This window comes from Mustela putorius, unplaced genomic scaffold (genome assembly GCF_011764305.1).
Source record: "Mustela putorius furo isolate JIRA1106 unplaced genomic scaffold, ASM1176430v1.1 tig00537227_pilon_pilon_pilon, whole genome shotgun sequence".
Classification (NCBI taxonomy): Eukaryota; Metazoa; Chordata; class Mammalia; order Carnivora; family Mustelidae; genus Mustela; species Mustela putorius.
The window spans coordinates 3,644,813-3,656,578 of NW_025422368.1; the positions used below are offsets into that span (position 1 = coordinate 3,644,813).

An 11,766-nucleotide genomic window follows, 5' to 3' on the forward strand; every position below is an offset into this window, starting at 1 on the left:
CTCCTCACACCAGGGGGGTGGGGGGTAGGGGAAGCAGAGACATTCCTGAGGCTCAGGATGCAGTTTCTCACCTACTCAGACACCACAGACCATTGGCAGGTTGTACAGTGCTCAGCCTGTGAGACCATACGTGACAGCCCTGCCCAGCCACTATAACCTGAGAGCTGTCTGCCCTCCTGTTGCCGTCTAAGGGATCATAATACCTGCAAAAGAGGCCTCGTTATTATACACCTGGCTTTCTGCCCGCTGCCATGTCTAGGAGACAAGTGTCCTCTGTCCCTCACCCTGCTGCAGTACCAGGACTCGGCCTCAGCCTGACTGCATCTGGCAATGTCATCATGGTTGGCCTAGATCTCAGTCACAATGCAGCCCATGTTCAGGTCCCGGCTGTTACACCTCTGGATGATGACCGAGGTGTCCGAGATGTGGACGTGGAGGACTCTCATGTCCTGTGGGACCAATAGCCATCCACATCACCTATACCATCCAGAGCCAGGTAGAACGAAGCTCATGTTCCCCCTTCAGACACACACATACCATAGAGCCACCATATCCAAAACCCTCATGTCTGAGACCCCTCTGTCTGTTTCCTCTGTACAAAGGTTGACCTGGGACAGAGTGAACAGGATGGCTGACGGGCCCCAGCCAGTGCTCACCTGTCACACATGGAGCTCGGAGGGAACTCCATCTCCTCCACCAGCACACGGGCATTGGCCTCCAGCTCTCCCTCAAGCACATAGATGCAGTTACCCTCCTGGAAACAGTGTTCAGGTGGTTCCTTGTGGTTGCAGAGACTTCCCAGGGGACCCTACCTTCCCAGTCCAACCCTGGAAATTTTCTTATCCCATCCCCAGCCCTGCAAAGCAAGTCGGAGGCATAGATCCAGAAGCCAAGGGATGGAGAACTAAGCTCTCCCTTCTGCTCTAGCAAAATATAGTATGAGACTTTGGGGAGTTCTTTTATCTCTCTGGGCCTCTCTGTAGAAGAAGATGCAGAGAATTCCTGCCCTGTGGATCTCCTGGGGTGTGAGAAGGAAAATGCCCTTCCATGGGCGGAGATAAAATATGAGCGTATTAACCGAAGGAGAGAGTACTGGGTGCCCCTGAGGGCGGCCATAGGCAAGCCACTCACTTCCTTGATTCTGACAACCTCATTCTCTGCCATGGTCCCCAAAGTGACCTCTTCTTTGTACTTCCACAGGGAAAGAGCTTTAGTACAGGAGAATTTTTCAGAGATTTGGCTAGTAATGCAAGGGAGGAAAGACCACCCCCAACATGACCTATTCTGCCCCTCCCCCAGGATGCCTGAAAGATCCCTCTCACCCACATCCCTAACAGTACATTTCTCTACCTTAAATAAACATTACTCATTTTAAAGGTCCTGGGTCTTTATTATTATTATTATTACTCTAATATAATAAGCTGATTGCCTGAGCTTAGGTCCAGGACGGTGGGTGGAATTAACAGCATGAGCCGTTGAGTGTGAACAGCGGACCAGAGGTGCTCATGCCTTTGCAGCCCTAGTACTTCTGGAATAGAATGAGTGCTCAGAACAGGTCCAGAGGATGGATGGATGAGTCAGGAGATGGCCCCTGTCCTGAGGTCATAATGCCATAGAAAGGCTCTTAGCTGGTATTTCAGCTTCTCTTCCTTTCCTGGGTCTGCCTGTCGCTGCCTCTAATGCTGACAAAAACACAAAGTGGCTTAATGAAGGAAGAAGTTTCCAAGGCCACTCGGTTCGGTGGCTTCCAGTTGTCATATCACGTAACCCCTTCCAAGAAAACAGACCTTCCCCCACCAACTCCCTTCCTGTAGCCCTCCAGCCCCTCCTGCACGTGGTTAGGGGCAGGGGACCGTGTGACACAGCAAGGCGACTGGCCCAGGGACCGTGGAATGTGCAGCCTGAACTATATCTTTGAGTGGTCCTACAGGAGCTGGATTTGAGGACTTCATTAGGGGCCCTAATCCAAGCTGATCCACAGGCTATGGTGAGCTAGGCTAGAAGAGATAAAGCCAGAGGAAGAAGAGGATTCTGACCCCTCCTTCACTGCCCCTCCCTTTTAGAAACCCACACATCTGGGTCCACCTGCCTCACCCAGTAGAGTGACCATGTTGTCACCTTTATGGGCTTGAGGGATATCACAGCCATTTTCCTCTTTTCCAGGGTAATATCGTCAAGATGGGGCTTTACAAAATCCTACACTCAGGCAACTCTGAAGCCTTGGCAGCATTTCTTCCATAGTTGGGGGCCTGAAGTTGACCAAAAGAATCAAAATCAGCCAAAGCCTGTGGACTCCACACTTGGTGAGATAATTCAAAAGGGGAAGGGAATCTGGGCTGGGACGGTTTCTTTCAGGGAACCCTGGCAGCTTTGAGGGGGAAAAACATTCCAGGGGATCCGAGGGCAAGGCTTCAAAGGACAGGTTTCCAAGGCAACCCATGATAGTTGACCCTTGGCTGGGTGAGAAGGAGACTGTGTATACTCCTACCAAGACACGGCAAAGTCAACCACACAACCAAAAAGGTATTTGCTCAGCTACTTCATGCCACAGGACCCATGAAGTTTGTGGATGTGGGGGTGGGAGGGTTCCAATATCGAGATACCCAAAACCCACAGCCTGCCCGTTCACCTCCACCCTTTCCCAGGGTCCCTTTAAGACTTATCCCCACCCAATACAGTGTCTCCCCCAGCTAAACCACAAGTTCAGGGCCACACTCTCTAGAGAGTCCCCCTTCAAAGGGCTCCCTCGGAGACACTCTCAGAAGAGTCAGCTCCATCCACCCACCAAAACCCAGAAAGAGGTCCCAACAAGCATTACATAAGGGCCTCTGAGAGTCTAATTTAAGTCGTCCATGCTTCAAGGTAACTCCATTTCCTCTAGGGAGGGAGACACCACAGAAAGACGTCTCCAATACCTACTACTGTTCCCTGAAGAACACTGGAGTAGGAATGCCTGCTACTAAAGCCATCAGTCCCACCACGGGCCACCCTAGCTAAAGCTGGGCATAGGAGCACGAGACACCTCGGCCTTAGACTTCACCTTCCACAGAGGACAGCACTGAGGTTGGGATGAAGCCCCTGCTTCATCCAGGCGAAGTCAAGGCTAGACCAAAGGCATTCAGGTCCACCAGAGTGTTGGGAAAGACAGCAGAGGGGACCAAGGGACTCTCACCGGAAATAGGGTGCCCAGCAGAGGTGGCCATGATGACTTCTGGAGTTCCAGGATTTAATTACCCTTTGCATAATAACAACTTATATTTAAAAGCAAAGGAAGCTAAGGATGATTTGCATGTTTTTCTTTAATGCTGCCTGCTGAGTTCACATTCTAGTTTCCTCTGTCCGTAATTGGACATATAATTAAATTCCATTATAATGGATCATGGCCTTCTAGAGTTGGTGGCCATGACCAAGCACCAGTGGAGGGGAAGGCTTTGGATTGGGCCTATTGTTCTAAGAGCCCAAAGCCCAACAGTCTGGACTCCTGCCCAGGAAAACTCAACTCCCTCACCCCTACCCCCCCCACCTCTCCACCCCATCCCCACCCAAAGACTCAGAAAGCCCCCAAAGACTCAGACCTTCAGAGAGGCCAGTGTGGGAGAGGGCTGAATCCCTTCCTCTATAGAGCTTTCTGTGTCTGACCTTAAACAAGTCATTGAACCACTCTGAGCTCACCTTCCCAGTCAGGTAAATGGGCACAATAACTCTGACCAGGGAAGGACGCCCTGGGGGTAAAGATAAGATAATGCATTATAGAGCCCTCACACACTATAGGCACTGGATTGATGCAGGAGAGGCGTACAAGAAGCAATTCAAGGGACTGGGGGATGGGGGCAAGACACTTACAAGGAGAGAAGCTATGAGCTCTGAGAAAGAGGAAGAGAAAGTTCCTGCCCAAAGGGAAACAGGATGCATGGCAAATTAACAGTAGTAGAATAAATAGAACAAACAAATAAATAAACATTTATGGAGTTCTTACTAAGTGCTAGGCAGGGCCCTAAATGCTTTCCTGTCCATTATGTCATTAGGTCCTGCGAACCGCTCGCAGATGGTTACTATTTATTATTCCTACTTTGCACATGAGGAAACTGAGGCTCAGGTTATTCACTCGTCCAAGGTCAAGACAAGAATCTGCAGATCCGTCTTCCCAGACCCCTCCGGTTGGACAAGCGCGCGCGCGCAACTGAAGCCATGCAGGGGTGCTCAAGAGACCAAGGCTGCTGGGCCTGCAGGGCGGCGGCGCCGGGCTGAGAACCAAGCGGCACCGGCTGTGCCCTGGGGGCCGGCCCGAGGACAGAGCCGCTGATCCAGCACTGCCCAGGCCGAGACCCCGCCCCCCCCGGTAAGGAGCGCAGATGGGTGCCTGGAGTCCGGCGCGCACGGCCCGCAAACGTGACCGGGCGTTTCTAGGCCCCATAAAGCGCGGGCGGGATGTGAAGCCGTTTTATGGAGGCGGCCCGGCCCGCTTTGATTCCCGCCTCCACGAGGGCGAGGGCCGACCTCCAAGCTCGTAAACGCGTTCGCCGCGCGCTCCCGCCGGGCCGGTGGGCCACGATATAAGGCGCCGCGCGGGCCCTGGGCTCCAGCCACCCGCCGCCGCCAGCGCCGCCGCCGCAATCATGTCCTGCCTCTCCTCCCGCCTTGGCGCCCCCTGCGGGGTCCGCGCCTTCAGCTGCGCCTCGGCCTGCGGGCCCCGGCCAAGCCGCTGCTGCATCACGGCCGCCCCCTACCGCGGAGTCTCCTGCTACCGCGGCCTCACTGGGGGCTTCGGCAGCCGCAGTGTCTGCGGGGGCTTCCGCGCTGGCTCCTGTGGCCGCAGCTTCGGCTACCGCTCCGGAGGCGTGTGCGGGCCCAGCCCGCCTTGCATCACCAGCGTGTCTGTCAATGAGAGCCTCCTCACGCCCCTCAACCTGGAGATCGACCCCAATGCACAGTGCGTGAAGCACGAGGAGAAGGAGCAGATCAAGTGCCTCAACAGCAGGTTTGCTGCCTTCATCGACAAGGTGGGTGTCCTTGATCACACCCTTCCTGAACCCCACCTATGCTCAGACTCAAGCTGGGGCACTGAGGGTAGAGTCAGAGGCAGGAGGGATGTGGCCCAGGTGAACTCCTAGTCTGATGGAGGACATGGGCACACATCCAGGGTACAGACAGACAGAGAGATGAGTATAGGGCAGCAGCTCCTGATTTGATCAAAGAGTATTATATACAGCCTTTGTCCAGACAGGCAGGGTCTCCACAGACAAGGGGGATGTCTTTGCTCACATTCTTGGTGAATGTGGAAGTCCTGGGAGAACCTTAGAATTCCCAGGCCAGTCTCTAGAAATGGGGAATGGGAGCTGCTGATATTGTACGTGATCAATAGGTGGTACATTAAAGCATTAAATAACATTGAAACACCAGATGGGAAAATCCATCTCTTCTCATGCTTGTTTCCTTAAGATTAAATCTCATTAGAGGCTAATAGTCTTCAGTATCTCTCTAATACTGGCTGTTCTTCCACTTGTAATAAAGAGAGCAAGCCTCAGGTTCAGAGCTGCCTAGGACAACAGTTTCAGCTAGAATTTAATGTTTTATGACTTGCTTTTATGTATGCTTGGTGATACTGCTTTTACAACTATGGTGGTAATATAAAGTTAGCCCTTGAACCCCATCTAAGTGTAAATGCTAAGCAGATCCACTTACAGATAAATCGTGAGTAAAATCGTACAAGGGGATGGCAAATCCTGGAGTCAGCCTGCAAGTGCTTCATATTTGAGAATCGCTGCCAGCAGACTCGCCCTTTGAGTACACAGAAGATAAGGGAGACAGGGGTACAGGGCAGGGGGCTTGCCCACCGAGGGTGGACTCTAAGCCCAGGTTCTCTCCAGCTCCCAAGGTGCTCCAGGGCTAGAGGGTCCAAAGCTTGGGGATAGCTCTGTGCTCCCCTCCAGAGGAGCTGGTCCATCTCAGCGGGTTCTGCATCCCGAGTGTGCTGACATTCACACGGAAAAGGCAGCCAGGGAGTGGAGCGTGAACAATGTCCTGGCCCAGGAACAGGACGCCTGGGCTCCACATGCTGTCTCTTCCCTGATCTGCTGTGTGCCACTGGGCAGTGGCTCCCCCTTTTGGCCCTAGAGTTCTCTACACCAGCAGGACTAAGTGTCACACAGTGTGTGAGCCTGGCCACGACTTTGAAAGGCAAGATGGGGGGCTAAGGCAGCCACGAGAGTCTCTACCACAGCGTGAACCCTATTAGCTAAGACCTGCCCTGAAGTGAACCCATATATTATCAGCAGTCCCCTGGTCCCCATTTCTGGAAGTTCCAAGTAGGGAATTCCCAGCCATACTCATCAGGTGGATAGAAGGACACCAGGGCTAAAAAGCAAGGTAATGTCTCAACTCCAGCTAAAAGGTCAGAACAATGAAACCCTGGAGGTGGGGGTGGGGAGGAGGGATGGGGCTCGTCCTGTTTGCTGGCATCTTCTCTGGCCTGCACGGTGTTTGTTCACCATTGCCCGTCTTCAGTGTGAATGACTTCCAGTAAAGGCCTGCAAGCTACACTTCCCCCACAGTCTTCACCCTCCCCATTTTCCCCATTCACATCAGCTGCCTGGCCTACAGAAAAGAATGAGCGTCCCACACAGGAGTTCAGGCCAGCTAAGACCGTAACTCCCCCTCCCCCAGACTTCCTCGGGCCCCAGCCATCTTCCTTGCTGAGAACCTGCCTCTCTAAGCACCCCAGTTAGGTAGCCCTTCCCACCTTGAATTTCCACACAAACAAGTGCTCAGCAACCTCAGCCTGAGTATGGGGAACAGAGATAAATGAACCATATAGGCCCTGCCCCCACAGAGATCATAGTGAAAGACTTTCATCCTCCTCTGTCCTTCCTCTACATTCCTTTTTTCCAGGAAGCCTTCCATGGTTGTCACTACCTCCCCAGCCCAACAGTAGCCCAGCATGGCCCATAGGCCCCTCAGTTTCTCACTCAGCCCAGCCAGGCCAACCTGAATTGACCCTCACTCGGGCCGAAACAAGAACCTCCCGGTGCCTTGTCAGGCCAAGGGAGCACAACAGAACCCTGCTGTCCTACCCTTTCCTCTGCACACCTCACTGCTAATTCCGGCTTGACTCCCCCTGCTCCCTGAGGAGGGTCTGGGGATACTGGCTTCTCCCCACAGACTTTTCTCTCATTTGCACTCCAGGTGCGCTTCCTGGAGCAGCAGAACAAGCTGCTGGAGACCAAGTGGCAGTTCTACCGGAACCGCAAGTGCTGCGAGAGCAACCTGGAGCCCCTGTTCGAGGGCTACATCGAGACTCTGAGGCGGGAGGCTGAGTGCGTGGAGGCCGACAGCGGGAGGCTGGCCTCGGAGCTCAACCACGTGCAGGAGGTGATGGAGGGCTACAAGAAGAAGTGAGTGCGGCCCCCAGGGTTGTCTCAAACAAAAGGGGATTAAGCCCAAGCAGGATAGATTCGGGTTAGACCACAAGAGGAACTTTCCAACAGGAGAAGACATGGATAGGAAGCCTGTGGGGACAAATGCTCTGGGCGTTTACACCCTGGTGAGAGCAGGAGCTGCTCCAGCTACCTCGTCCTTATGTATCTGTTTCATTAATTCATCGAATGTTTATTGACATCTACTCTAAGTCCCAGGTGTTGTGCTAGCCCCTAGGTGGGATGGGGGAGGGATGAGGGGCACCTGAACTCCTATGGGGCTCCTGCCCCCACCCCAGGGAGTTACAGTCCAGAAACAGAAGATCTACAGAAATGTGCACGGTGTCACCACCCATCCACCACTCACATCAGGAAAGAGAGTCCCTGAAACCGGAAGTCCCCTGGGTGACAGGTTGGATGGAGCTCCCACAAGAAAGGGATGGACAGGCTCCCTTCTGGTCCAGCGATTTTTTGATTCTATGACTTCCTCCCAAAGATCCAGTTCCTGGACTCTGTTTGTCTGGGTCTCCATTCTCTTTTTGTCTCTTCAAATCCCAGCGTATTAAAAGTCTAGCCACTGAACCCTGTGCCCTTTATCTCCAGATACGAAGAAGAGGTGGCACTAAGGGCCACCGCTGAGAATGAATTTGTGGCCCTGAAGAAGGTGAGTGACCCGGAAATACTCATCCCCCAACTCGGAAAGCAGGGCAGAGGCAGGAGGGAACGATCTTCAATTCAGAGAGGCTGAGTGACTTCCCAGAAGCAACAGAGCAACCCCGCCCTGATTTTCTCCCCCCACCCCCTAAGGCCCCAGCCCTCCCAGGGGGGCCCCCAACAGCACAGTACACTGCCTGCTTCAAGCAGGGCACCCTCCTTGTCCATCCCATCCGAGATAACTCCCATCTGGCCTATGGCTTCCCACCCGTTCTGCCCTGGGCCTTCCAGAGAGTGCATGTTCCTAACTATGGTGAGTGAAAGAGCCCATGAATGCTAGGGGACAGTCACATCCTCAGCCCCCCCACCCAACAGCGGGGAGACGCTGGCCTGAGCACTGCTGTTGTTCCTCACCCCTTACATTTGATCTGCCACAAGTGCCATCATGTGGACCCCCCAGGTCCTTCCCACAGGGATTACTGTGAGGAAACTGAGGCACTGAGGTCAAGGCTCTTGTCCAGAGTTGCGCTGGTTTGGAAGGGGCAAAATTGATCCCTGAGACCTCTTCTGACCACAGACCTAGTTTTCTTTCCCTGGGGTGTCAGGGCAGAGAGGGCTGGGGTACCATTAGAACAGACCCATTTTATACCAAACCCTAAGTTTCAGTGATAGGGCAAGGTGTGGGTTCTGGAGGGATCATCGCGTAGGTACCAGAGGAAGTGCCTGGAAACCTCACAGTCCCCCTCCCTGACCCAAACCTGCTCCTGACCTTTCTCACTGTATAAAGAACTCCACCATTTCCAGGATATCAGGCATAAGGAGGGTTTCCAGGGAGTTTTTCCCAGCCCAGTGAGTGCTCTCTGGGTGGCAAGAGCTCTATGTGACCTTCCCAAAGAGACACCAATGGCCCCCTCTTCCCTTTAGGATGTGGACTGCGCCTACCTCCGCAAGTCAGACCTGGAGGCCAACACGGAGGCCCTGACCGAGGAGATTGACTTCCTGCGACGCCTGTATGAGGAGGTGAGGGTTTGTGGTCCAGGCAGAAACCTGGCAGCCAGCCTGGAAGAGGGGGCCTTGGCCTAGGACTGGAGTTGGCCAGGGATTTGGGTTGGGGCTACAGTCCATGAGGCTATGGTGGGAGCAGGGGTTAGAGACCAAGGAAGGGCTGAGAAGATTGGAGCCACACTGGTGAGGCTGGGGTGTAAATAAGATCTTTCTGTCTTACCTCCCACGGTCTGCAGGAGATCCGCGTTCTCCACGCCCACATCTCAGACACCTCGGTCATCGTTAAGATGGACAACAGCCGGGACCTGAACATGGACTGCATTGTGGCCGAGATCAAGGCTCAGTACGACGACATCGCCAGCCGCAGCCGGGCTGAAGCCGAGTCATGGTACCGCAGCAAGGTGAGGAGCCCAGCTCCCTCTTCTCAGGATCCCAGCGGGAGTGGGGCTAAAAGGACTCTGGTCTTTGTCTAGGTGGAATGGACAAGAGAAGGACAGGCAGCTGTCAAGATGGGGTGGCAGATGTGCAAGTTGTGGGGCTCTGTGGGATAACATGTCCTGAGCATCTCTTCTTCCCCCCAGTGTGAGGAGATGAAGGCCACGGTGATCCGGCACGGGGAGACCCTGCGCCGCACCAAGGAGGAAATCAACGAGCTCAACCGCATGATCCAGAGGCTGACGGCTGAGGTTGAGAATGCCAAGTGCCAGGTAAGGGTAACTTGGGGCATCCCCAGGTCACACAGGCATGTGTGTCCCCAATGGATCTCACCATTCATGCTCCAGGCCATCTGCATGACCAGCATCCCTGGTTGTAGTCCCTGGGGGAGACTCAGCTGATGAAAGGGAGAGGCCTGCTCTTGGGGTGTTCCAGGAAATGGACAGAGGGATGTGGGACCATAACCCACCTTGTTCTCCTCTGGGTCCCCAGAACACCAAGCTGGAGGCCGCAGTGACCCAATCGGAACAGCAGGGCGAGATGGCTCTGAGCGATGCCCGCTGCAAGCTGGCAGAGCTGGAGGCCGCCCTGCAGAAGGCCAAGCAGGACATGGCCTGCCTGGTCAAGGAGTATCAGGAGGTGATGAACTCCAAGCTGGGCCTGGACATCGAGATCGCCACCTACAGGCGGCTGCTGGAGGGCGAGGAGCAGAGGTGGGGCCCACATCTGTGGGAAGAGCTTCTCTTCAGTCCCCTGGAAACTGTACTTTGAGCAAGGCGCATATTTGTGTGTTATTTGCATGTCATTTGCAAGTTATTTGCATCAAGCTTATGTGGAGGAGGGGATTCAAGGATTGCTCTCCCCAGCTAATTTTTGTCTCTCTGCTCTCCCTCCAAGGTTGTGTGAGGGCATTGGTGCTGTGAATGTCTGTAAGTCATCCATACTGTGGGTTCTGAAATAAGGGCTTGGGTTCCTGGCGGGGAGGAGGGCCAGATCGCAAATATTTCTAGCCTCTGTCTCAACTACTTGACTTCATCGCTGTAAGGTGAAAGCCTTGGCCATAAGCAATACCTAATGAGTACATATGGCTTAGTTCCAATACAATTTTATTTGCAAATACAGGAGGCCACCACAGGCCATCTTTGAAACCCTGAAAGGCAGGGGGTGGGTGGCAGTGAATGATTATAAGTTAAATTACTACTTATGATAAGTTAAATAGCTGTTTTTGCCTATAGGGAGGACCTTGGAGAAGAGTTTATCAAGGATTCTTGAGGCCTGAGTGCAGGAAGGGGAAGGAGGGAGGAGGCATGAGGATGTGGGGGGGGGGGGGAGGAGGCAGAAATAGAAATGGAGGGAAGGAGATCTGAGCAAGAGAAGGGGGTGCTCTCCAGTAGGCAGGGGCCTCTGGGGACGACCTTGCGGGGGGGCTAAGCCCTGTTCTCCTGCAGGTGTCAGCAGTTCCCGCGGCGGGGTCGTCTGCGGGGATCTCTGCGTGTCCGGCTCCCGGCCTGTGACCGGCAGTGCGTGCAGCGCCTCCTGCAGTGGGAACCTGGCGGTGAGCACGGGCATGTGCGCGCCCTGCGGACAGAGGTGCAGCCCCAGCTCCTTAGTGCGGTTCCCGTAGTGCCTCGGGCTTGGTCAACACACCGCTCTCCGAGTCAACAGTCCCTGCCTCCAGCCGTGAAGCACGCAGCAACCCAAGTCCCTGGGCTTGAAGCAGAAGGGTTTCCAGACTCAGCCGGCCTGACCTGCCCAAACTGCAGCCTTATCTTCCTGCATCTCCTCCGCCTTCTCGTGGTCTTCACTCGAGCTTTCTTCCGGGGAGGGCTGGGCGGGCTGCCCTCGTCCTTACCGCCAATCCCTGAATCTAAATACCTGGGTTTCTCGCTGCCCCGGGCAGAGATCCCATCCTGACTCAGGCTTTTCTGGGGGGTCTGGCCTGGCAGAAACCTGTGGCTTCAAAGGGACAGACTGGTCCCGATCCCCTAGGCTGTGCACGTCCGTGGGTGCTGCGTCTGTGCTGCTATCCTGCAGACCTCTCCTGCCTTCCGAACCCTCTAACCCTCACAGTGACCGAGGCTGCAGCTCCACGGGGACACCTTTTGGTGGCTGCTCTGGCTCCCTCTCCCCTGCTCTTAGTGCTTAGTCTCCGCAGCTCCAATAAAGCTCATGGGTCATATGTAATGTGCTCAGAAAATCTCCCATTTGTGCCTACACAAGTGGGCTTCCAGCCCAGTTTTTCGGAGGCTACAGAGAAGGT

The 11,766-nt window shown here is 54.4% G+C and overlaps 1 protein-coding gene across 1 annotated transcript; it reads left to right on the top strand.

Annotated features, from left to right (window-relative positions):
* The first annotated feature begins 4,189 nt into the window (after window positions 1-4,189).
* LOC101674495 (keratin, type II cuticular Hb1-like) lies at window positions 4,190-11,690 on the top strand. The gene is made up of 9 exons (XM_004774694.3): window positions 4,190-5,000; window positions 7,183-7,391; window positions 8,016-8,076; window positions 8,991-9,086; window positions 9,308-9,472; window positions 9,653-9,778; window positions 9,999-10,219; window positions 10,404-10,435; window positions 10,955-11,690. Exons 1-9 carry the CDS (start codon window positions 4,617-4,619, stop codon window positions 11,128-11,130), a joined length of 1,470 nt encoding a protein of 489 aa, XP_004774751.1. The 5' UTR covers window positions 4,190-4,616; the 3' UTR covers window positions 11,131-11,690.
* Window positions 11,691-11,766: the final 76 nt, after the last annotated feature.

Coding starts and splice junctions, on each gene's coding strand:
- LOC101674495 (XM_004774694.3), top strand. CDS start 4,617: ATGTCCTGCCTCTCCTCCCGCCTTGGCGCCCCCTGCGGGGTCCGCGCC. Junction 8,077..8,990: donor AATTTGTGGCCCTGAAGAAG/GTGAGTGACCCG, acceptor TCTTCCCTTTAG/GATGTGGACTGCGCCTACCT. Junction 9,779..9,998: donor TTGAGAATGCCAAGTGCCAG/GTAAGGGTAACT, acceptor CTGGGTCCCCAG/AACACCAAGCTGGAGGCCGC.